Source organism: Pristiophorus japonicus, chromosome 3 (genome assembly GCF_044704955.1).
Source record: "Pristiophorus japonicus isolate sPriJap1 chromosome 3, sPriJap1.hap1, whole genome shotgun sequence".
NCBI lineage: Eukaryota > Metazoa > Chordata > Chondrichthyes > Pristiophoridae > Pristiophorus > Pristiophorus japonicus.
In genome coordinates, this window is record NC_091979.1 from 219,968,407 (window position 1) to 219,991,269 (window position 22,863).

At 43.8% G+C, this 22,863-nt stretch overlaps 1 protein-coding gene across 3 annotated transcripts in view; it reads right to left on the reverse strand.

The window, feature by feature from the left end:
* Positions 1-18,651: 18,651 nt before the first annotated feature.
* The window catches only part of slc25a16 (solute carrier family 25 member 16), a 97,241-nt gene continuing 93,029 nt past the window's right edge, over positions 18,652-22,863 (reverse strand). For all 3 annotated transcript variants that reach the window (XM_070874924.1, XM_070874925.1, XM_070874926.1), the window contains 2 exons: positions 21,964-22,032; positions 18,652-19,432 (listed from right to left, as the gene is read on the reverse strand). In XM_070874924.1, the coding sequence (XP_070731025.1) occupies positions 19,276-19,432; positions 21,964-22,032 (226 nt within the window). In that variant the 3' untranslated portion in view covers positions 18,652-19,275. The remainder of the gene's footprint in view (positions 19,433-21,963; positions 22,033-22,863) is intronic.

Consider the following 22,863-nt stretch of genomic DNA (forward strand, 5'->3'; position numbering starts at 1 on the left):
CGGTCCTGTCGTCCAACTAGGACTTGCCCTGAGCTTCATCAGTAGTTGGGGTAACCTGTCTACTCATCCCTTCCAGTCTCTAGGGCCGTTTTTAAGGTCCTATTCATTCGTTCCACCAATCCGGAAGATTCCGGATTGTATGGGATATTTTCGCCTGATCCCTAGTAAAGCGCAGACCTGTTTCATTATCTTCCCTGTGAAGTGTGTACCTTGATCTGAGTCCAGCTGTAGTGGAATTCCCCATCGGGGTATTATAACTAGGCAGTATGTCTTCCCCTTGTTGCTGGGTAACGGTCCAGTAAAATCTATCGATAAGTTTTCTCAGGATCCTTCCTGCCGGGGCTGATGTTCCATTCTGACCTTTACTTTCCCCGCCCCCGGGTTGTATTTTGCACATGTCACGCACCTTCTACAGTGGTTCTCTATATCTCTACCCATTCCCATCCACCACCTGGACATCGAGCTTATCATGTTGGTTCTACCTGTATGGACATACTCGTGGTATAAATTCCCATCTTTCCTCCCTTGTTGGGCCCCTCTCTGCTTCCACCCCTCCTTTTCCTGTGGAGTGGCTTCTCCCTGTACCTTAAGCATGTTTCCTTCCTCAGGCCTGATGTACATGCTCTGACCTGGGCTTCCCTGGCCAGTGTACCTGTCTCCGCCACCCACTTGACTGCCTCGTCTGCCCATGCGTTTCCCTGTTGGTCCTGATCAGTAATTTTATGTGTGCTTTGACTTTTATTATCGCACACTCTTGGGGTAGAAGGGAGGCTTCCACTAATCCCCTCATGTTTAATTGGCCCTCCTCCTGAGGTCATGTATTCCCGTCTGCTTCAGGATATCATATAATCATGCACTACTCCAAAAGCATATCTTTTTCCCTTAGCCAGCTTCAGAGCATCAGTGAGAGCCACCAATTCAGCCACTTGAACGGATAGGCCCTCTTCTAGCCGTCCTTCCTTTCTACCCTGTCTGCTGCCATCTACCACGGCCCATCCCGTCCGTGATGTCCCGTTGATATAGCGCCGGGATCTACATATAGATCCATATCTGCCTCCTCAAGCATGACTACTTCCCTCGTCTTCTCCTGTTGGCCTGCCCGGATGCTTCGCTTCCTGCGTAATGACCTGCAGGGTTGTTACAGTTGTCTTTTATTGTTAAGGTCCCGTTGTGGGGGTAAGAACATTGCTTCCCACCTAGCCCTTCGTACGTCGGATACCGTTTTTTTAGCTTTCCTGTGTTAAGCACTTCTACTAAGGTATGCTGGGTATGTAGGATTGTTATGCCACTGGCCTATGGCTGTCCCCATGTAAACTTTACTGTGGTCGGTATAGATTCTCATCGGGTAATCCCAGGGCTGGAGCTCTTGGGAGAGCTTGTTTTAACCTTACAACTGCAATTTCCTGATCAGGGCCTCAGTTACAGGCTCTTGGGAGGGTTTCCCCCTTTGACCAGGTTCTGTATAGGTTGGGCCATCTCAGCATATTCGGGAATAAAATTTCTGCAGTAGTTGAATAGCCCTAGTACCTGCCTGATCCCTTTCATGGTTCCTGGCCTGGGCACTGATTGAATTGCTTCCTTGCTGTCCTCAGGCATCTGTCTCTTCCCTTGTGTTAAGATGTGTTCTAGATATGTCACTTCACTCTTTCCATATTAAAGATTACACATTTGTTTTTAATTCTTTATAACCGTTACAATTTTATTTTCCTTCTGGCACGTGGGAAAATATTCACTTCCATTAAGAAACCCAAATTAATAATGTCCAGTATTCCATGCAGCGATGCTAAAGTTGTTTGGTGAGCAAAGTAAAACAGCTGTCAGTGGTGTGATATCTTCACAGAGCACAGCACACACAGCTCCTAACATGGCAGGCAGCTCTCTCGGAAGCCTCCGGAAATCTGCCTGGTTCTGTTTATTATTAACCCTGCACTTGCAGTACACAATACGTCCACATCCACAGTGTGGAGCTATAAACATTACAAGCTTACAGACATGACACTTCTTCCTCCTTAATGAAGAAGCCATCATAACAAACATCATACATAACTTTCATGTTTATACATAACACAAGATATAAACTTATTTTTTTTTCCATATTTACAAATTTAACTTTACCACTTGTTTCGAAGAGGATACCTTCGCTCTCGAACAGAACCTTTCAAACATGGTGTCGAATCTAAACTCATTCAAGGCTCATCCTGATGAACATTTTCCTCCACGGAATTTCCTTGATTTTCATTTGAACTCACTCCAACTTCAGGCTCTTTGTTTTCCTGACTCAGACTCAGACTTTCATTCAGATTCTCTCCTGGGTTTGTTTCCAGTTCATTGGATTGAGGATTTGCTACTGGTGTATCAAAACTATCTGATGGGTTAGAAATAATCGAATCATTCCCACCTTCAACTCCTTCCATGTCTGTAGGTAAAATATGATCAATATGAACAAACCTAATCTGTCCATTATCAAACATCTTCACCAAATATGTGCGAGGACCACATATCTTCACCACTCTTCCTGGTAACCACTTTAACCATTTATGGTGATGGTTCTTCACTCTCACCTTCTGGTTTAATTTCACACTTCTCTCTTTTACTCTACCTCTATCATGATTCTCTGTCTGTCTTAATTGTGTCTCTTCTGCGGACTGTGCCAAATTTGGCTTTAACAACGAGTATCTGGTTCGTGGCTGTCATTTGAGAAATAATTCTGCTGGTGTTCTACCAGTAGTTGTATGAGGAGTATTTTGATATGCAATCAAAAAATTAGCCAATTTGTGATCCAATGACAACTGTCGTTTCCTTGGATTTGGATCTAACATTTCTTTTATGACGGCACGTTTTACAATTTGTACAGTGCGCTCTGCTGCACCATTCGAAGCAGGATGGTATGGTGGAACCTTGGTATGTTTCACACCATTTTTGCTTGTGAATTGTGCAAATTCTTCTGAATGAAATTGTGGTCCATTATCCAAAACAATTTCTTCAGGGAGGTCAACTGAAGAAAATAATTTTCGTAAAATGTCCAATGTTTTACTTGTTGTTATTTTCCACATTGGAAACACCTCAACCCACTTCGAATGGCTATCAATCACAATGAACAATTGTTATCCTTCTAACTCAGCAAAATCAATATATAGCCTTTGCCACACCCTGGGAGGCCATTTCCATGGCTGTAATGGTGGTGGTTGCTTGCTTACCGATTGACATGTCGTACACTGACTCACGATGTACTCTATATCTTTATCAAGACCTGGCCACCATAAATAACTGCGTGCAAAACTCTTGGTCAAGCATATTCCCAGGTGCTGGTCATGGACGTCTCCTAATAATTTGGACCTGAATTTATTTGGTATAACCACTCTTGGACCCCACATGATACAATCTTTATCGACTGATAATTCATTCCTACGAATGAAGAATGGATGTGTATCTTTGTCTGTTACCTGGTTTGGCCATCCATTTGCAATATACTCATACACCTTTGACATCACTGGGTCACGTTTGGTTGCTCTACCAATCTCCTCAGCTGTGACTGGCAGTTCATCAATGTATGAAAAATAAAACACTTCTTCCCTATCGGGTGTAACTTGTGATGGGGAAGGCAATCTAGACATTGCATCAGCATTACTGTGATCAGCTGATCATCTGTATTCAATATCATATGTATATGCTGACAAAATCAAAGCCCATCTCTGCATTCGGGCTGTTGGAACTGGGGACTTTGGATGGAGGATTGCTGTTAGGGGCTTATGGTTCGTAACGATGGTAAACTTACGACCATACAAGTATTTGTGAAACTTCTTGACCCCAAAAATTAATGCCAAAGCTTCCCTTTCAATTTGCGCATAATTATTCTCACTGGCACTGAGAGTGCGTGAAGCAAAAGCGATTGGTCTCTCCTCCCCACTACGTGATACATGAGCGACCACTGCCCCAACTCCATATGGAGAGGCATCACATGCTAGCTTAATCTCCTTAGATATGTCACAGTGAACTAACATGGTGCTCTCTACCAATTTGCTTTTACACTCCTTGAATGCTGTATCACATTCTTTTGACCACTTCCAATGGACCTGTTTTTTCAAAAGTTCATTCAGTGAATGTAATACTGTAGCCAAATTTGGTAGGAACTTCCCATAATAGTTCAAAAGACCCAAGAATGCATGAAGTTCAGTGACATTCTTGGGAGTGGGTGCATTTCTAATTGCATCCAATTTTTCCATGGTTGGATGTAAACCATCTTTGTCTACTCTGTACCCTAAGTACTCCACTGAGTTTTTAAATAACTCACACTTACAAGCAGACACTCGTACTCTGTGCTTCTCTAGCCGTTTGAGGACTTCATTCAATATGTTGTTATGAATTTGCCTATTTGGTGCTGAAATTAGTATGTCATCCAAATAACATACTACCCCTTCAATACCTTGCAAAATCTGGTTCATCACCCCTTGGAATATGGCAGGGGCGGAAGACACTCCAAACGGTAGCCTATTAAATTGATATAGGCCTAGATGAGTATTTATAGTCAAACATGACTTGGACTCCTATCTAGTTCAAGCTGTAAGTAGGCATTCGTAAGATCCAGTTTTGAGAAGATCTGACCACTTGTCAGTGTTGTGAACAAATCTTCTATATTCGGCAATGTATTGGGGCATTACCCTCTAGAACCTGGTTTACGGTTACTTTATAATCACCACACAATCTTTCTTACCATCGGACTTAGGTACAACAACAATGGGTGTAGCCCAATTACATCGATCTATCTTACAAATAATGTTCTCAGTCTCTAGTCTTTTGAGTTCTTGCTCAACTTTCTCCTTGAGTGCATATGGTACAGAACGTGGCTTGTAGTAAACTGATCTAGCGTCCTCTGTACCCTGACACTCGCCTTGAAGCCTTGGATCGGATTGCCCATTTCGCAGAACACCTTCGGATACTTCTTGATAACCTCATCCGTTGATGAAAATCTCGCTTCCACACAGAAAATCTTACTCCAATCCAGCTTCAGTGAGCTCAACCAATTTCTTCCTAGTAAGGCAGACTTGTCTCCTTTCACTACTATTAGAGGCAAGTTCTGAAATTGATCTTTATATTTCACCAGTACGGTGATACGACCTACCACAGGAATTTTCTCTCCCGAGTAGCCTCGCAGCTCTATCTTGGATTTCTCCAGTTGAAAATCACGCAATTTGTCGAGGTACAGTGACTCCGGTACTACATTCACGTATGCACCCGTGTCAATTTCCATTGGTATCTTGAATCCCGCAACATCTATGTGGATTTTGATGCTTTCCGAATCGCTGTCCGTTAACCTCGTGCTCCCGATGACATGTAACTCTAACATCTCCATGTCCTGTTGTTGTTCTTCCATGCTATGTAGTCTCTTGGGATTTCTATTCATAGCTTTGAAGATTGACTCATAGCTTTAAAAGCTGGTTTACCCTTCAGTCGGCATGCCTTTGACAGATGCCCAGTCTTTCTGCAGAAGAAACACTCTGTCTTCACGTATGGACAACTTTGAGCAATGTATTGTCCCAGGCACCTATAGCACGACTTCGACGCTCTGTTAGAATTTCCAGTTTCTGAGACTTTGGGCCCCCACCGTCTTTTACTTTGAACCTGCAGGTGATTTACCTCGGTTGACTGATGACCGTAATTATTATTTAATTCTCGGGAATATTGTTCGGCCATGCCCATCGACCTTGCTGTCTGACAAGCACTCACAAAAGTCAAGTCATCCATCATCAATAACTTCCTTCTGATCACATCATTTTTCACCCCACAAACAAAGCAATCCCATAATGCTCGGTTTTGAAAGTTTCCAAAATTACAGCTTTTTTAATGCTACAATGTAATCACTGATACCTTTATCAGCCTTTTGATTCCGAATCCCGAAACAATAGCTTTCAGCAATTTCTAACGGTTTGGGGTTATAGTGCTGCTCCAGCTTCGTTAAAATTTCTTTAAGCATTGTGTCATTTGGCTCGTCAGGCACAAGCAGATTTACAAGGGTTTTGTACAATGCTGGACCCGCCATCGATAAGAAGATCGCTTTCTTACATTCCAATGCAGCCCGGTTCTGGACTACATTGTCTGAAACTTCGATTATGTTATTTGCAGTGAAATACATTTCTAGCCGATCCACATACGCTTTAAAACATTCCCGGTCGTGTCTATATTCCCCCGATTACACCTGCCATTTAATCTCTAGCTGTTCACACCATGTGCTGTATTACCTCGGATTTTATAGCTTTTTTCCAAAGACAGAACATTCCAAAGTCTCTCTGTCGGCTGGCTGAATCCTTCACCAATAGCATTTAAGCTTTAAATCATCCGAAAAATCCCATCTCGCCGCCAAATGTGATATCTTCACAGAACACAGCACACACAGCTCCTAACATGGCAGGCAGCTCTCTCGGAAGCCTCCGGAAATCTGCCTGGTTCTGTTTATTATTAACCCTGCACTTGCAGTACACAATACGTCCACATCCACAGTGTGGAGATACAAACATTACAAGCTTACAGACATTACAAGTGGAAAGGCTTAACTCCTTTGTAGGTTTGTAAGAAGGCCTGACGTCATTACGTGACTTCGGGTAATTCTTTTTTTTAAACCTTTTCCGATATCAGAATATGGCATCCATTTTAAAAAGGTTTTCAAATACGAAATTTAAATCTTTACTGCAGTAGGAACTTTCCCATAATTTAAAATCATTATCAACATAGAGTGTCTTTTATCTCTTTTCCAATATTCACACTTTGAAACAAAATCGGAATTTCACTGTGGCCCCAATGAAAGTTCGGTATTCATTGGTTAATTACCCTCCAATTAAACCAGTATCTTTTTCACAGCCAATATCAAATAGCATCCAGTAAGTTACGTCTTTTTCCATTGTTAATTTAAACTACATAAGACAATCCCAATTTTTTTCCTCCAATTAAATGTTCAACGGTTTCTTCTTTCTAGCTTCAAGGTTGGAAGTTTTCTCTCGAACAAACATACAGACTCTTCATCCCCCCCCCCCTTTTGAATCCTAACTTAATAATATTTTATTAAGCCCATAGTTAAACATCTTTGTTTCTCTTTCTTGACACAAAGCTGCAGCTTCTGTGTTGGGTTTAACTCGAAAGTTTTTGTTACTTTCACATTCTTTCCTGCTAGCAGTTATACCCGGGACCCTTTCGCTCCATATCTCAGAGACCCCCATTGGTCTTCATTTTATCCCGCTGGCCAGTTTCTCCTAAACATCCTGGGGTCCCACCCCCCTTTAGGTTGTATTTGTACTTTCAGAAGGCTTTCGACAAGGTCCCACACAAGAGATTAATGTGCAAAGTTAAAGCACATGAGATTGGGGGTAATGTGCTGACGTGGATTGAGAACTGGTTGTCAGACAGGAAGCAAAGAGTAGGAGTAAATGGGTACTTTTCAGAATGGCAGGCAGTGACTAGTGGGTTACCGCAAGGTTCTGTCCTGGGGCCCCAGCTGTTTACATTGTACATTAATAATTTAGACGAGGGGATTAAATGTAGTGTCTCCAAATTTGCGGATGACACTAAGTTGGGTGGCAGTGTGAGCTGCGAGGAGGATGCTATGAGGCTGCAGAGTGACTTGGATAGGTTAGGTGAGTGGGCAAATGCATGGCAGATGAAGTATAATGTGGATAAATGTGAGGTTATCCACTTTGGTGGTAAAAACAGAGAGACAGACTATTATCTGAATGGTGACAGATTAGGAAAAGGGAAGGTGCAACGAGACCTGGGTGTCATGGTACATCAGTCATTGAAGGTTGGCATGCAGGTACAGCAGGCGGTTAAGAACGCAAATGGCATGTTGGCCTTCATAGCGAGGGGATTTGAGTACAGGGGCAGGGAGGTGTTACCTGGAGTATTGTGTACAGTTTTGGTCTCCTAACTTGAGGAAGGACATTCTTGCTATTGATGAAGTGCAGCGAAGGTTCACCAGACTGATTCCCAGGATGGCGGGACTGACATATCAAGAAAGACTGGATCAACTGGGCTTGTATTCACTGGAGTTCAGAAGAATGAGAGGGGATCTCATAGAAATGTTTAAAATGCTGACGGGTTTAGACAGGTTAGATGCAGGAAGAATGTTCCCAATGTTGGGGAAGTCCAGAACCAGGGGTCACAGTCTAAGGATAAGGGACAAGCCATTTAGGACCGAGATGAGGAGAAACGTCTTCACCCAGAGAGTGGTGAACCTGTGGAATTCTCTACCACAGAAAGTTGTTGAGGCCAATTCACTAAATATATTCAAAAAGGAGTTAGATGTGGTCCTTACTACTAGGTGGGATCAAGGGGTATGTTATCTTTCTAGGCTGTTGATTCTCCACTGCCCTTGTTATTCAGTACTGAGTGTATGTTTTCATCTTCTATTTTCTGTGCCAAGGGTCAATGCAGTGTTGGCTACTTATGATGGTTCCTTAAACATCAGGCATTGCTGCCTCCCTCTTCTTAACCCAATGTAAGCAAGTGTATAAGCGTGCTTTACATACATAAAGCAAGCTTTACATAATCGGTCAATATTACAATCCATACGTAAGACAGAGGAACTCCCGATTCCTTAGAACCTCCTAATTCCCTTATGCTTCTTACTCAAGTGTACTTTTTACCCCCTTACAAGACGGAGTGGAGATCTTATTGAGGTGTATAAAATTATGAGGGGCCTAGATAGAGTGGAGAGGAAGGACCTATTTCCCTTAGCAGAGCGGTCAACAACCAGAGAGCATAGATTTAAAGTAATTGGTAGGCGGTTTAGAGGGTATTTGAGGGGAATTTATTTACCCAGAGGGTGGTGGGGGTCTGGAACTCACTGCCTGAAAGGGTGGTAGAGGCAGAAACCCTCACCACATGTAAAAAGTATTCAGATGTGTACAGGAGCGGGAGTTCAGGCAGTCGAGCGGCCTATAAAGGCCCGAAAGTCGGAGGAGGCGGCCACAGGAGCGGGAGTTCGGGGAGTCGAGCGGCCTATAAAGGCCCGAGAGTTGGAAGAGGCGGCCACAGGAGCGGGAGTTCGGGGAGTCGAGCGGCCTATAAAGGCCCGAGAGTTGGAAGAGGCGGCCACAGGAGCGGGAGTTCGGGGAGTCGAGCGGCCTATAAAGACCCGAGAGTTGGAGGAGGCGGCCACCGGAACGGGAGTTCGGGCAGTCGAGCGGCCTATAAAGGCCCGAGAGTCGGAAGAGGAGCTGGTGCAGGGGCAGGGGCAGAAGGTAAACAAAGAAGTAAGAAGAAATCGAAGTGGGACGTCACAGACAAGCAGGTAAGTGATTGGCTGGTTGGTGAGTATTTGACCTTTTATTTTTCTTAGCAGTAAGAAACCTTTGGCATTGTTACAAATTAAGTTAATCCAAGGGTTAAGTCATGGCAGGAGAGCCCAGACCCGTGTCATGCTCCTCCTGTGCTATGTGGGAGATCAGGGACACACTACTATGTGTGCGGGAAGTGTGTTCAGCTGCAACTCCTGATAGACCGCATTGCGGCACTGGAACTGCGGATGGATTCACTCTGGAGCATCCGCGATGCTGAGGATGTCGTGAATAGCACGTTTATTGAGTTGGCCACACCGCAAGTAAAGATTGCACAGCCAGATAGGGAACGGGTGACCATCAGGAAGAGCAAGGGAAGACAGGTAGTGCAGGGGTCCCCTGCGGTCACCTCTCTCTAAAACAGATTCACCATTTTGGGTATTGTTGAGGGAGGTGGCTCATCAGGGAAAGGCAGCAGCTGCCAAGTCCATGGCACCAGGGGTGGCTCTGCTGCACAGGAGGGCAGGAAAAAGAGTGGGAGAGCTAAAGTGGTAGGGGATTCTATTGTAAGGGGAATAGATAGGCATTTCTGCAGCCACAAACGAGACTCCAAGATGGTATTTTGCCTCCCTGGTGCAAGGGTCAAGGATGTTTCGGAGCGGCTGCAGCGCATTCTGGAGGGAGAGGGGGAACAGCCAGCTGTCGTGGTACATATAGGTACCAACATTATAGGTAAAAAAAGGGATGAGGTCCTACAAGCTGAATTTAGGGAGCTAGGAGTTAAATTAAAAGTAGGACCTCAAAGGTAGTAATCTCAGGATTGCAACCAGTGCCACATGCTCGTCAGAGCAGGTATCGCAGGATAGTTCAGATGAATATGTGGCTTAAGGAATGGTGCAAGAGGGAGGGATTCAAATTCCTGGGACATTGGAACCGGTTCTGGGGGAGGTGGGACCAGTACAAACTGGGCAGTCTGCACCTGGGCAGGACCGGAACCGATGTCCTAGGCGGAGTGTTTGCTAGAGATGTTGGGGAGGGTTTAAACTAAAATGGCAGGAGGATGGGAATCAATGCAGGGAGGCAGAGGGAAGTAAAAAGAGGGCAGAAGCAAAAGGTAGGAAGGAGAAAAACAAGAGTGGAGAGCAGAGAAATCAAGGGCAAAAATCAAATAGGGCCAAAGTACAACATAATTCTAAAAGGACAAAGAGTGTTAAAAAAACAAGCCTGAAAGCTCTGAGTCTCAATGCGAGGAGGATTCGTAATAAGGTGGATGAATTAACTGCGCAGATAGCTGTTAACGGATATGATGTAATTGGGATTATGGAGACATGGGTCCAGGGTGACCAAAGCTGGGAGCTCAACATCCAGGGGTATTCAATATTCAGAAAGGATAGACAGGAAGGAAAAGGAGGTGGGGTAGTGTTACTGGTTAAAGAGGAGATTAACGCAATAGTAAGGAAGGACATAAGCATGAATGATGTGGAATCTATATGGGTAGAGCTGCGAAACACCAAAGGGCAGAAAACATTAGTGGGACTTGTGTACAGACCCCCAAACAGTAGTAGGGAGGTTGGGAATGGCATCAAACAAGAAATTAGCGATGCATGCAATAAGGGTACAGCAGTTATCATGGGTGACTTTAGTTTACATATTGATTGGGCTAACCAAACTGGTAGCAATACTGTGGAGGAGGAGTTCCTGGAGTGTATAAGGAATGGTTTTCTAGACCAATATGTCAAGGACCCAACCAGAGAGCAGGCCATCCTAGACTGGGTCTTGTGTAATGAGAGAGGATTAATTAGCAATCTGGTCTTGCGAGGCCCCTTGTAGGTTACAGCACTTTAACATAGAAACATTGAAAATAGGTGCAGGAGTAGGCCATTCTGCCCTTCGAGCCTGCACCGCCATTCAATATGATCATGGCTGATCATTCAACCTCAGTACCCCACCCCAGCCTTCTCTCCATACCCCCTGATCCCTTTAGCCGTAAGGGCCACATCTAACTCCCTTTTGAATATGTCCAACGAACTGGACTCAACAACTTTCTGTGGTAGAGAATTCCACAGGTTCACAATTCTCTGGGTGAAAAAGTTTCTCCTCATCTCGGTCCTATATGACTTACCCCTTATCCTTAGACTGTGTCCCCTGATTCTGGACTTCCCCAACATCGGGAACATTCTTCCTGCATCTAACCTGTCCAGTCCCATCAGAATTTTATACGTTTCTATGAGATCCCCTCTCATTCTTCTAAATTCCAGTGAATATAAGCCTAGCCGATCCAGTCTTTCCTCATATGTCAGTCCTGCCATCCCGGGAATCAGTCTGATGAACCTTCGCTGCACTCCTTCAATAGCAAGCACGTCCTTCCTCAGATTAGGAGACCAAAACTGCACACAATTCTCAAGGTGTGGTCTCACCAAGGCCCTGTACAACTGCAGTAAGACCTCCCTGCTCCTATACTCAAATCCCCTCGCTATGAAGGCCAGCATGCCATTTGCTTTCTTTACTGCCTGCTGTACCTGCATGCCGACCTTCAATGACTGATGTACCCAGGTCTCATTGCACCTCCCCTTTTACTAATCTGTCACCATTCAGATAATAATCTGTCTTCCTGTTTTTGCCACCAAAGTGGATAACTTCACATTTATCTACATTATACTGCATCTGCCATGCATTTGCTCATTCATCTAACCTGTCCAGGTCCCCCTGCAGCCTCTTAGCATCCTCCTCGCAGCTCACACTGCCACCCAGCTTAGTGTCAGCTGCAAACTTGGAGATATTACATTAAATTCCTTTGTCTAAATCATTAATGTATAGTGTAAATAGCTGGAGTCCCAGCACTGAACCCTGCGGCACCCCACTAGTCACTCTGAAAAGGACCCGTTTATTCCCACTCTTTGCTTCCTGTCTGCCAACCATTTCTCTATCCATGTCAATACATTGCCCCCCAATACCATGTGCTTTAATTTTGCACAGTAATCTCTTGTGTGGGACCTTGTCAAAAGCCTTTTGAAAGTTCAAATACACCACATCTACTGGTTCTCCCTTATCCACTCTACTAGTAACATTCTCAAAAAACTCTAGAAGATTTGTCAAGTATGATTTCCCTTTCGTAAATCCATGCTGACTTGGACAGATCCTGTCACTGCTTTCCAAATGCTTTGCTAATGCATCTTTAATAATTGACTCCAGCATTTCCCCCACCACCAATGTCAGGCTAACCGGTCTATAATTCCCTGTTTGCTCTCTCCCTCCTTTTTTAAAAAGTGGGGTTACATTAGCTACCCTCCAATCCATAGGAACTGATCCCGAGTCCATGGAATGTTGGAAAATGATCACCATTGCATCTACTATTTCTAGGGCCACTTCCTTAAGTACTCTGGAATGCAGACTATCAGGTCCTGGGGATTTATCGGCCTTCAGTCCCTTCAATTTCCCCAACACCATTTCCTGACTAATAAGGATTTCCCTCAGTTCCCCCTTCCATGAGCTGGAAAATGGAATTAGGCTGGATAGCTCTTTGTTGGCCGGCGCAGACACGATGGGCTGAAATGGCTTCCATGCTGTAAATTTCTATGATTCTATTATATTGGAGTTTGATAGGGTAGATGTAGAGAAGTTGTTTCCACTTGTGGGGGAGTGTCCAAAACTGGGCCCATAAATCCACCAATCCTTCTTAGATATGGGAGCGGTGCCGGTGGACTGGAGAATTGCAAATATTGCACCCTGTTGGACATCCTGGAGAGTGAAGGGTTAATAATCGAACTTATTTGTATCTTGGAGCAATAGGCTTTCCAATATAAACGGAATGACTTGGAAGTGCCATGAGAAGAAAGCATGGCTTATCTTCAGATTTTAGTATCTGTGAGTATTATCTGCAAGGAAAGCTTGTGCAAGTGAGTAAGTGACCGTTGATAAAACTCCTGAAATAATTCAAGAACAGTTAGATCAGGAAGTCTTGTTTGGGTAAAGTACCTTTGAAGCAAACAACTACAACTGTATATGTAAACAGACTGTTTACAAAGGATTCAGGAACAGTTAAATCACAAGGTCTTATCGGTGAAATGTACCTTTGAAGACTAACAAAGGAGTATAAAGGAGCATGGTTTTCAATAGTAATTTGAAGGGATAGAAAGATACAGAAATCGAAAAGCTACTCTGTGTACAGTATAGATTGATCACCTGTGCTGTATATAATAAAGTCTGATCTGTTTTCTCCACCATCAAGTGGCTTGTGCTTACTCAAAATGTCATTGACCCTGTTCATAAAAGGAGGGATAAACCTGGTGAGTTCAGGCAGTCAGCCTAATGTCAGCGATGGGAAAAGTTTTTGAGACAATAATTAGAGACAAAATTAATTGTTACTTGGAGAAAATAGGTTAATGACAGCCAGCACTGATTTGTTAAAGGCAAATCGTATTTGACGAACCTGATTGAGTTCTTTGATGAAATAACAGAGAGGGTTGATGTGTACTGTCCTTGTGCCACTGTCTTCGGTTCCCGCCACAAACTCCATCCCTCCACCTGGCCACTGTCTGAGGCGGAACCAGATCATTCGCAAACTTGGTGTCGTATTTAACCCCAACCACTTATCCTCTCCATCATCAAAACCGCTTACTTCTACCTCCGTAACATCACCATCTCCGCCCCGTTTCAGCTCATCTGCTGCTGAAACCCTCATTGATATCTGTTTGTTTTCTCTATGATGCGAAGAAATTTCCTCACTAAAAGGATTGTGAATCTTTGGAATTCTCTTTCCCAGAGGGGTGTGGATGCTCAGTCGTTGAGTATATTCAAGACAGAGGTCATTAGTTTATTGGATACTAAGGGAATCGAGGGATCATGGAGATAGTGCAGGAAGGTGGAGTTGAGGTAGAAAATCAGCCATGATCTTATTGAATGGCGGAGCAGGCTCGAAGGGATGAATAGCCAAATAGCTCCTAGTTCTTAAGTTGTTATGTTCAAAAAGCGTCTGACAAAGTACCACATAATAGACTTGTTAACAAAATTGAAGTCAATGGGATTCAAGGGACAGTGGCAGTGTGGATTCGAAATTGGCTAAGGGAAAGAAACAGAGAGTAGAGGTGAAGTTATTTTTCAGACTGGAGGGAGGTGTGCAGTGGTGTTCCCCAGGGGTTGGAATTAGAACCACTGCTCTTTTGATTTATATTAATGACCTGAACTTGGGTGATGTGTAATGAGAAAGGACTAATTAATAATCTTGTTGTGCAAGGCCCCTTGGGGAAGAGTGACCATAATATGGTAGAGTTCTTTATTAAGATGGAGAGTGACACAGTTAATTCAGAGACTAGGGTCCTGAACTTAAGGAAAGGTAACTTCGATGGTATGAGACGTGAATTGGCTAGAATAGACTGGTGAGTGATACTTAAAGGGTTGACGGTGGATAGGCAATGGCAAACATTTAAAGATCATTGGATGAACTTCAACAATTGTACATCCCTGTCTGGAGTAAAAATAAAACGGGGAAGGTGGCTCAACCATGGCTAACAAGGGAAATTAAGGATAGTGTTAAATCCAAGGAAGAGGCATATAAATTGGCCAGAAAAAACAGCAAACCTGAGGACTGGGAGAATTTGTAATACAGCAGAGGACAAAGGGTTTAATTAGGAGGGGGAAATAAGAGTATGAGAGGAAGCTTGCTGGGAACATAAAAACTGACTGCAAAAGCTTCTGTAGGTATGTGAAGAGAAAAAGATTAGTGAAAACAAACGTAGGTCCTTTGCAGTCAGATTCAGGTCCATTCATAATGGGGAACAAAGAAATGGCGGACCAGTTAAACAAATACTTTGGTTTTGTTTTCACGAAGGAAGACACAAATAATCTTCCGGAAATACTAGGGGACTGAGGGTCCAGTGAGAAGGAGGAACTGAAGGATATTCTTATAAAGCGGGAAATTGTGTTAGGGAAATTGATGGGATTGAAGCTCGATAAATCCCCGGGGCCTGATAGTCTGCACCACAGAGTACTTAAGGAAGTGGCCATAGAAATAGTGGATGCATTGGTGATCATTTTCCAACAATCTATCGACTCTGAATCAGTTCCTATGGACTGGAGGGTAGCTAATGTAACACCACTGTTTAAAAAAGGAGGGAGAGAGAAAACAGGTAATTATAGACCAGTTAGCCTGACATCAGTAGTGGGGAAAATGTTGGAATCAATCATTAAAGATGAAATAGCAGCGCATTTGGAAAGCAGTGACAGGATGGATTTATGAAAGGGAAATCATGCTTGACGAATCTTCTGGAATTTTTTGAGGATGTAACGAGTAGAGTTGACAAGGGAGAACCAGTGGATGTGGTGTATTTGGATTTTCAAAAGGCTTTTGACAAGGTCCCACAGAAGAGATAGGTGTGCAAAGTTAAAGCACATGGTATTGGAGGTAATGTACTGACGTGGATACAGAACTGGTTGGCAGACAGGAAGCAGAGAGTCGGGATAAATGGGTCCTTTTCAGAATGGCAGGCAGTGACTAGTGGGGTGCCGCAGGGCTCAGTGCTGGGACCCCAGCTCTTTACAATATACGTTAATGATTTAAATGAAGGAATTGAGTGTAATATCTCCAAATTTGCAGATGACACTAAACTGGGTGGCAGTGTGAGCTGTGAGGAGGATACTAAAAGGCTGCAGGGTTACTTGGACAGGTTAGGTGAGTAGGCAAATGCAGTATAATGTGGATAAATGTGAGGTTATCCACTATGGGGGCAAAAACACAAAGGCAGAATATTATCTGAATGGCAGCAGATTAGGAAAGGGGGAGGTGCAATGAGACCTGGGTGTCATGGTTCATCAGTCATTGAAAGTTGGCATGCAGGTTCAGCAGGCGGTGAAGAAGGCAAATGATATGTTGGCCTTCATAGCTAGGGGATTTGCGTATAGGAGCAGGGAGGTCTTACTGCAGTTGTACAGGGCCTTGATGAGGCCTCACCAGGAATATTGTGTTCAGTTTTGGTCTCCTAATCTGTGGAAGGATGTTCTTGCTATTGAGGGAGTGCAGCGAAGGTTCACCAGACTGATTCCTGGGATGGCGGGACTGACATATGAGGAGAGACTGGATCAACTGGGCCTTTATACACTGGAGTTTAGAAGCATGAGAAGAAACTTATAAGATTCTGACGGGACTGGACAGGTTAGATGCAGGAAGAATGTTCCCGATGTTGGGGAAGTCCAGAACCAGGGGATAGTCTTCGGATAAGGGGTAAGCCATTTAGGACTGAGATGAGGAGAAACTTCTTCACTCAAGAGTTGTTAACCTGTGGAATTCCCTACCGCAGAGTTGTTGATGCCAGTTCATTGGATATATTCAAGAGAGAGTTAGATATGGCCCTTACGGCTAAAGGGATCAAGGGGTATGGAGAGCAAGCAAGAAAGGGGTACTGAGGGAATGATCAGCCATGATCGTATTGAATGGTGGTGCAGGCTCGAGGGGCCAAATGGCCTACTCCTGCACCTATTTTCTATGTTTCTATACAAGGCATAATTTCAAAGTTTGCAGATGACATGAAATTCTGCATTATTTCTAACTGTCTTTCCCAGTCCTCTGTGCACCATGTTTCTACTTTTTAATACAACATCTTGGTGCCTATCCACCAAATTCGTTCAAACCCTCCCCCACGGCATTGGTTAACCTTCCTGCGAAGATTTGGTCCCAGCTTTGTTCAGGTGTATCCCGTCCATCTTGAACAGGTCCCAATGTTCCAGGAATCTGAAGCCCTCCCTTCTGCACCATGTCTCTGGTCTCATGTCAACGGTAGCAGAATTGCCTGTGTGTCCTATCAAATCCCCAATTACTACTGCAGTCCTACACTTTGCTGTAAGTCCCCTGTGCAGTCCTTTGCCTCACAATACCAGGCTCGGGACTGCATTCTTTCGAGGTGTTGTCACCCTCACTGGTATACAATGCTGAATATGTTTCAGCACCACACTCTTGGAGGATTCCTGCATGGCCTGCCTCTTTCTACCCTTCCAAGTGGCCACCCACTTGCTATTCTGAACTCTATCTGGCTGAGGAGTGAGCATTCTTTGGAAGCTGCAATCCAGGAAACAGTCAGCTACCCGTATTCCCTGCACTGTATCCAGCTGCCCTCAAGCTCAAACTCTCAGCATGAGTTTGAGTAGTTGGAGGCAAATCCTGGACACGTGGGCCTCCAGAACACACAAAGCACCCTGAAGTTCCCACATGATGCAGGAATTGCAGCTGTCTGTCCATTCTGATTCGAAACTTTAAAAAATTCCTTCGATATAAGGTGATTTATATAATTGCTGTTAACTAGGTCTAAACTATTCCAATGTATTAAATTACACTGCTGTTTTTCTATTCGCTCCTCAAAGCCAAGACTAATTATTCACTGAAGCTTAACGAGAACCACAGAGATCACTGAACAGAAAGAACCTAAGTATTAGATATCTAGATACTAAAACTAGATACTTACCTTGTTCTATGGCTCCACACCTTTTGAGTTGGACGTGAAAAATCACCTTCATTCTCTCCACCAAATTCCTACCATCACTAAATTCTCAGCTTCCACTCTGATTGCTATCCACCGAGCTCACCCTCCCGAGCTCCGCCTCACAGAAATGCTCCCACCTAGAGTCAGGGTTCCCAGTTTTGGTTTGACATATTCCTGAAGGTTTCATCACAAGGCCCCCTGGTTATGATCACCCCGCTACTGCGGTCTCACCATTGGTCACGCGACACGACCATCCTCTCAGCGCAGTATCTTCCCACGCCGACTCTGTTACCAAATTAGGTGATTGTTTCCTGTCAAACAGCCTTTTCTCCCATCTCCAACATTTTTGTAACTAATGAACAAAAGTGTTCAAGGAAAAGAAAAGTGAAACAAACAAATCAATTTTAATGCCCCTATGATTTTTCTCCTGGGTTTTCTAGCAGAAGTATCCTGGGGTTAATCTTTAATTCCTGGAGACTCCAGACAATCCTGAAGGGTTGGCAACCCTACATAAACTGGTTGAGGCAAATAACACATGAATTTTAGTGGAAGCTAGATAAACGCATGAGGGAGAAAGGAATAGAAGGTTATGCTGATAGGGTTAGGTGAAGTAGCGTGGGAGGAGGCTCGTGTGGCCTGTTTCTGTGCTGTACATTCTATGTGACCTGTCTCTGTCGATACTGACCCTCTACACAAGCAGACCGATGGAGCAGACAGATGGAGATCTTGGGTGGCAGCATGTGTGGGCCTGCACTCAAGTACAGATCCCTGCAGTAAACAGAGGTGCCATTTGGGCAGAGGAATATTAGCCAGTGGAGTTCATGATTTCTGCACAACACACTGAAGGTTTGGTACATGCAGAACTGAACTATAAAATGCAATGATTTTCCATTTGATAACACCATGACGCGCTGAACAAATTTACATCAAAATCAAAATCCCTTGAAGTTTACTGTCACCATCCAGAGGAGAAGGAATTGACAAGAACAATTAGTCACTGCACAGAGCCAATTTCAAGGACATATTCACAAAGATTTACTGCAGCAACCATTGCTGGAGATTACCGTCATTACAGCATTTAAAAGTGAACATTCAGCAAATAGTTGATCGAGGCTGTGACAGGAAGCTCATATCAAGAAGCTGTATTTGTACACATGATGAAATATGATTGAATGGATTGATAATAAAATATTCATACATAAATTAATAGAAAATTGTTTCTGGTCACTGTCAGACTAATTTGTTTGCCCATGTTAAGCTCATCTTTCTCCCTTCGCAGTGAGGTACAGGGGCTGAATTTGATACCTAGCCGAGAGAAATAAGTGGGCGGGGGTAGGGATTGGGGCAGAAGAGAGCAATCATTTCCACATATCTTAAAACACAAAACACACTGATGCTAATCACAATCAATTACTCCATTAAATAAATAATGGTTTAGTGTCCACATCTGATCAGAGCAGTAACCACGGGAAATGTTCTCATGATTAACAGTCACAGAATTCCGACGATGAATTCAATAGTCCGGGTAAGATCCTGCAATGTCCTCAGTTAAGATGAAGAACTTGTCTCATGAGCTCGTAGGTGGTGAATGCCACGGCCTGAGAGGGGATACAGCGGATGTAATTGAGAGTGAGGCCCCGGTACAGGCCTTTCTGTATCCCATGCACCTCATAGACATATTTCAGAGTCTTGCACATCGTACTAATGGAGAAAAAAAGGTTAACAAGGAAAGTACTCTCAGTCAGTGTCACAAATAATTTAATGTTTTCTCTCTGAATTAACCAGGTGATTATGACCCTTGAGAAATCTTTGTAGAAATTAACATTAGTTAACAATTTTAATCTAATACATGCAATCCCCAGAGAGACTAACCCCTGGGTTACTGGGCAGCGGTCAAGGACAGTGGTCAATTGGCAATTGGCTCTGGTCAGTGGTCAAGTCAGTGGTCAATGGAAGTAGGCAGTGGACAATGGGCAGTGGTCAACTGGCAATGGACAATTAGCTCTGGTCAGTGGGTAGTGGTCAATGGAAGTGGGCAGTGGGAAATTGGCTCTGGTCAATTGGCAGTGGGCAGTGCCCAGGTCTGAATCTCACCGAATTCTGATAACTTCATCTTGTGAAATAGAGGCGATCAGACAAAGGAGGTCAACTAAATAGATGAGTCTGATGAATATATTTAAATAGCTTTCACCCCCTTGTGAATCATAGAATCATAGAAGTTTACAGCACGGAAGGAGGCCCATTCGGCCCATCGTGTCCGTGCCAGCCAACAAGCGGCTATCCAGCCTAATCCCACTTTCCAGCTCTAGGTCCATAATCCAGCACGTTACGGCACTTCAAGTGCACATCCAAGTACTTTTTAAATGCGGTGGGGGTTTCTACCTCTATCACCCTTTTAGGCCGCGAGTTCCAGACCCCCACAACCCTCTGTATGAAGAAATTTCCCCTCAAATCCCCTCTAAACCTTCTACCAATTACTTTAAATTTATGCTCCCTGGTTGTTGACCCCTCTGCTAAGGGAAATAGGCCCTTTCTATCCACTATATCTAGGCCCATCACAATTTTATACACATTAATATGGGATCTCCCCTCAGACTCCTCTGTTCCAAGGAAATCAAAGCCAGCGTATCCAATCTGTCCTCATAGCTAAGATTCTCTATTCCCGGCAACATCTCGTAAATCTCATCTGTACCCTCTCCAGTGCAATCCTGTAATGCGGTGACCAGAACTGTACGCAGTACTCCAGCTGTGGTCTAACCAGTGTTTTATACAGTTCAAGCATAACCCACCTGCTCTTGTATTCTATGCCTCGGCTAATAAAGGCAAGCATTCCGTATGCCGTCTTAACCACCTTATCTACCTGGCCTGCTACCTTCAGGGATCTGTGGACTTGTACTCCAAGGTTCCTTTGTTCTTCTATACTTCTCAGTGTTCTACCATTTAATGTGTATTCCTTTCCTTGTTAGCCCTCCCCAAATGCATTGGCCCTGAAATTCCGATGTCCCGGGTCTGCACGAAGTTTCTATGGACCCGGGAAGGTATCGGAAAAGCCAGGTTTCAGCGTTCAATGTGCTTGCGCTGAAAACTGGCTTTTCCAATCTGTCAAGTTTCTGGCTTGACAGATCTTGCGCATATCGGGAGCGAGGACACTTGCAGGGCAAGATTTCCGATATTTATCCATATCTTGCCCATGTCTTCAAAAATCTTGCGCCTGAAAAAGCAGGCGTATAGCCTACTTTTACAGGCGCAAGTGTTTAAAAATACACAAAAACATTTTAAAATAAAGTTATAAAAGCACATTTTATTGTTAAAAACCCTCCCCACTACGGTAAGTTTATTTTAAGGCATCTTTAAAAAAAAGTCGGGAAAATATATATTTTTTTATATAAGAACTTTAATTTAAATGATTCTTAAATATGTAGTGTATTTTTATATTTTTTATTAGTGTTTTGTGTGTTTGGGGGGGGGGGGGGGGTTCTCATTCATAACTCCAACTTACAGAGTTCCCATTATTGTGAATGAGAAAATACTGTACCTTGATTGGCTGCCCAGAGCCATGTGACTACAGCTGCAGCCCTGCGTACGTCCTTACGTGCACGCGCTCCGATGCGTAGGAATGAAGGCCTCAGGTTCAGAAGTTCGAACGGCGCAGCAGGAACAAGTAGGTGCGCATCTTTTTTAACTTTTTCAGTCAATTGGAATTCGGAACTCGATCGGAATTTCAGGCCCAAATATCTCACACTTCTCCGGATTAAATTCCATTTGCTACTGTTCTGCCCACCTGACCAGTTGATTGATGTCCTCCTGCAGTCTATTACTTTCCTCTTCATTATCAATTACACAGCCAATTTTAGTATCATTTTTGTGGCTGGCCTCTATAAATATGCTGACACCGTGAGCCCAAATGAGGGGGTATTAGAGCCCCAACCTGGCCTATTAGGCTGCATTCTCAGATTCTGAGTGAATATTTCTTTTTGCTTCTGGTGATCTTTTCTAGCATTGAAAAATATATATTTATACCCCTCTCTTGCATCTGGACATTAAAAATCACACTAATTGTGTAGTAAATGTTCAGCTGTTAGTTGTAGTGCTTAGTTAGAAAGTATTTCAGCCATTGATTTGGATGTGAAGATTGCCTTATTGTGGGGCTGAGATTGGGGACCTGGACTCTTCGTCACATCACATTCCATTCCCCTGTCGTTACATGAAACATACCTACACACTGTACTTACACACATTTATCAGCATCAGTCAGAATGGAGCCTAACTGCATTCGTCTCCGAGCCACATCTAGTGGGTATCTACAACACAAACAGAAATTCAACATACTACCTACAAATATGTTACAGTAAAAGATATTTCTGCTGATTAGGAAAAAGTTGTCAATGATAAGACTTGTACACTATCAGTTTTCCCCATCTAATTGAATGGCGGAACAGGCTCGAGGGGCTGCATGGCCTACTCCTGTATTTCACTGTCTTGTTACAATCTGATCGCGGGAACCTGTTACAAACTGATCGCAGGAACCTGTTACAATCCGATCGTGGGAACCTGTTACTATCTGATCACAGGAAACATAGAAAATAGGGGCAGTAGTAGACCATTCCGCCCTTCGAGTCTGCACCACCATTCAATATGATCATGGCTGATCCTCTATCTCAACACCATATTCCCGCTTTTTCCCCATACCCCTTGATGCCTTTTGGGTCTAGAAATCTATCTATCTCCCTCTTAAATATAATCAGTGACTTGGCCTCCACAGCCGTCTGTCTCTAGAGAATTCCACAGATTCACCACCCTCTGAGTGAAAAAATTTCTCCTCATCTCGGTCCTAAATTTCCTACCCTGTATCCTGAGACTGCGACCCCTTGTTCTAGAATTCCCAGCCAGGGGAAACATCCTCCCCGCATCCAGTCTATCCAACCCAGTCAGAATTTTATACGTTTCAATGAGATCCCGTCTCATTCTTCTAAACTCTAGTGAATACAGGCCTAGTCGACCCAGTCTCTCCTCATACGACAGTCCTGCCATCCCAGGAATCAGTCTGGTGAACCTTCGCTGCACTCCCTCTATGGCAAGTATATTCTTTCTTAGGTAAGGAGACCAAAACTGCACACAATACTCCAGGTGTG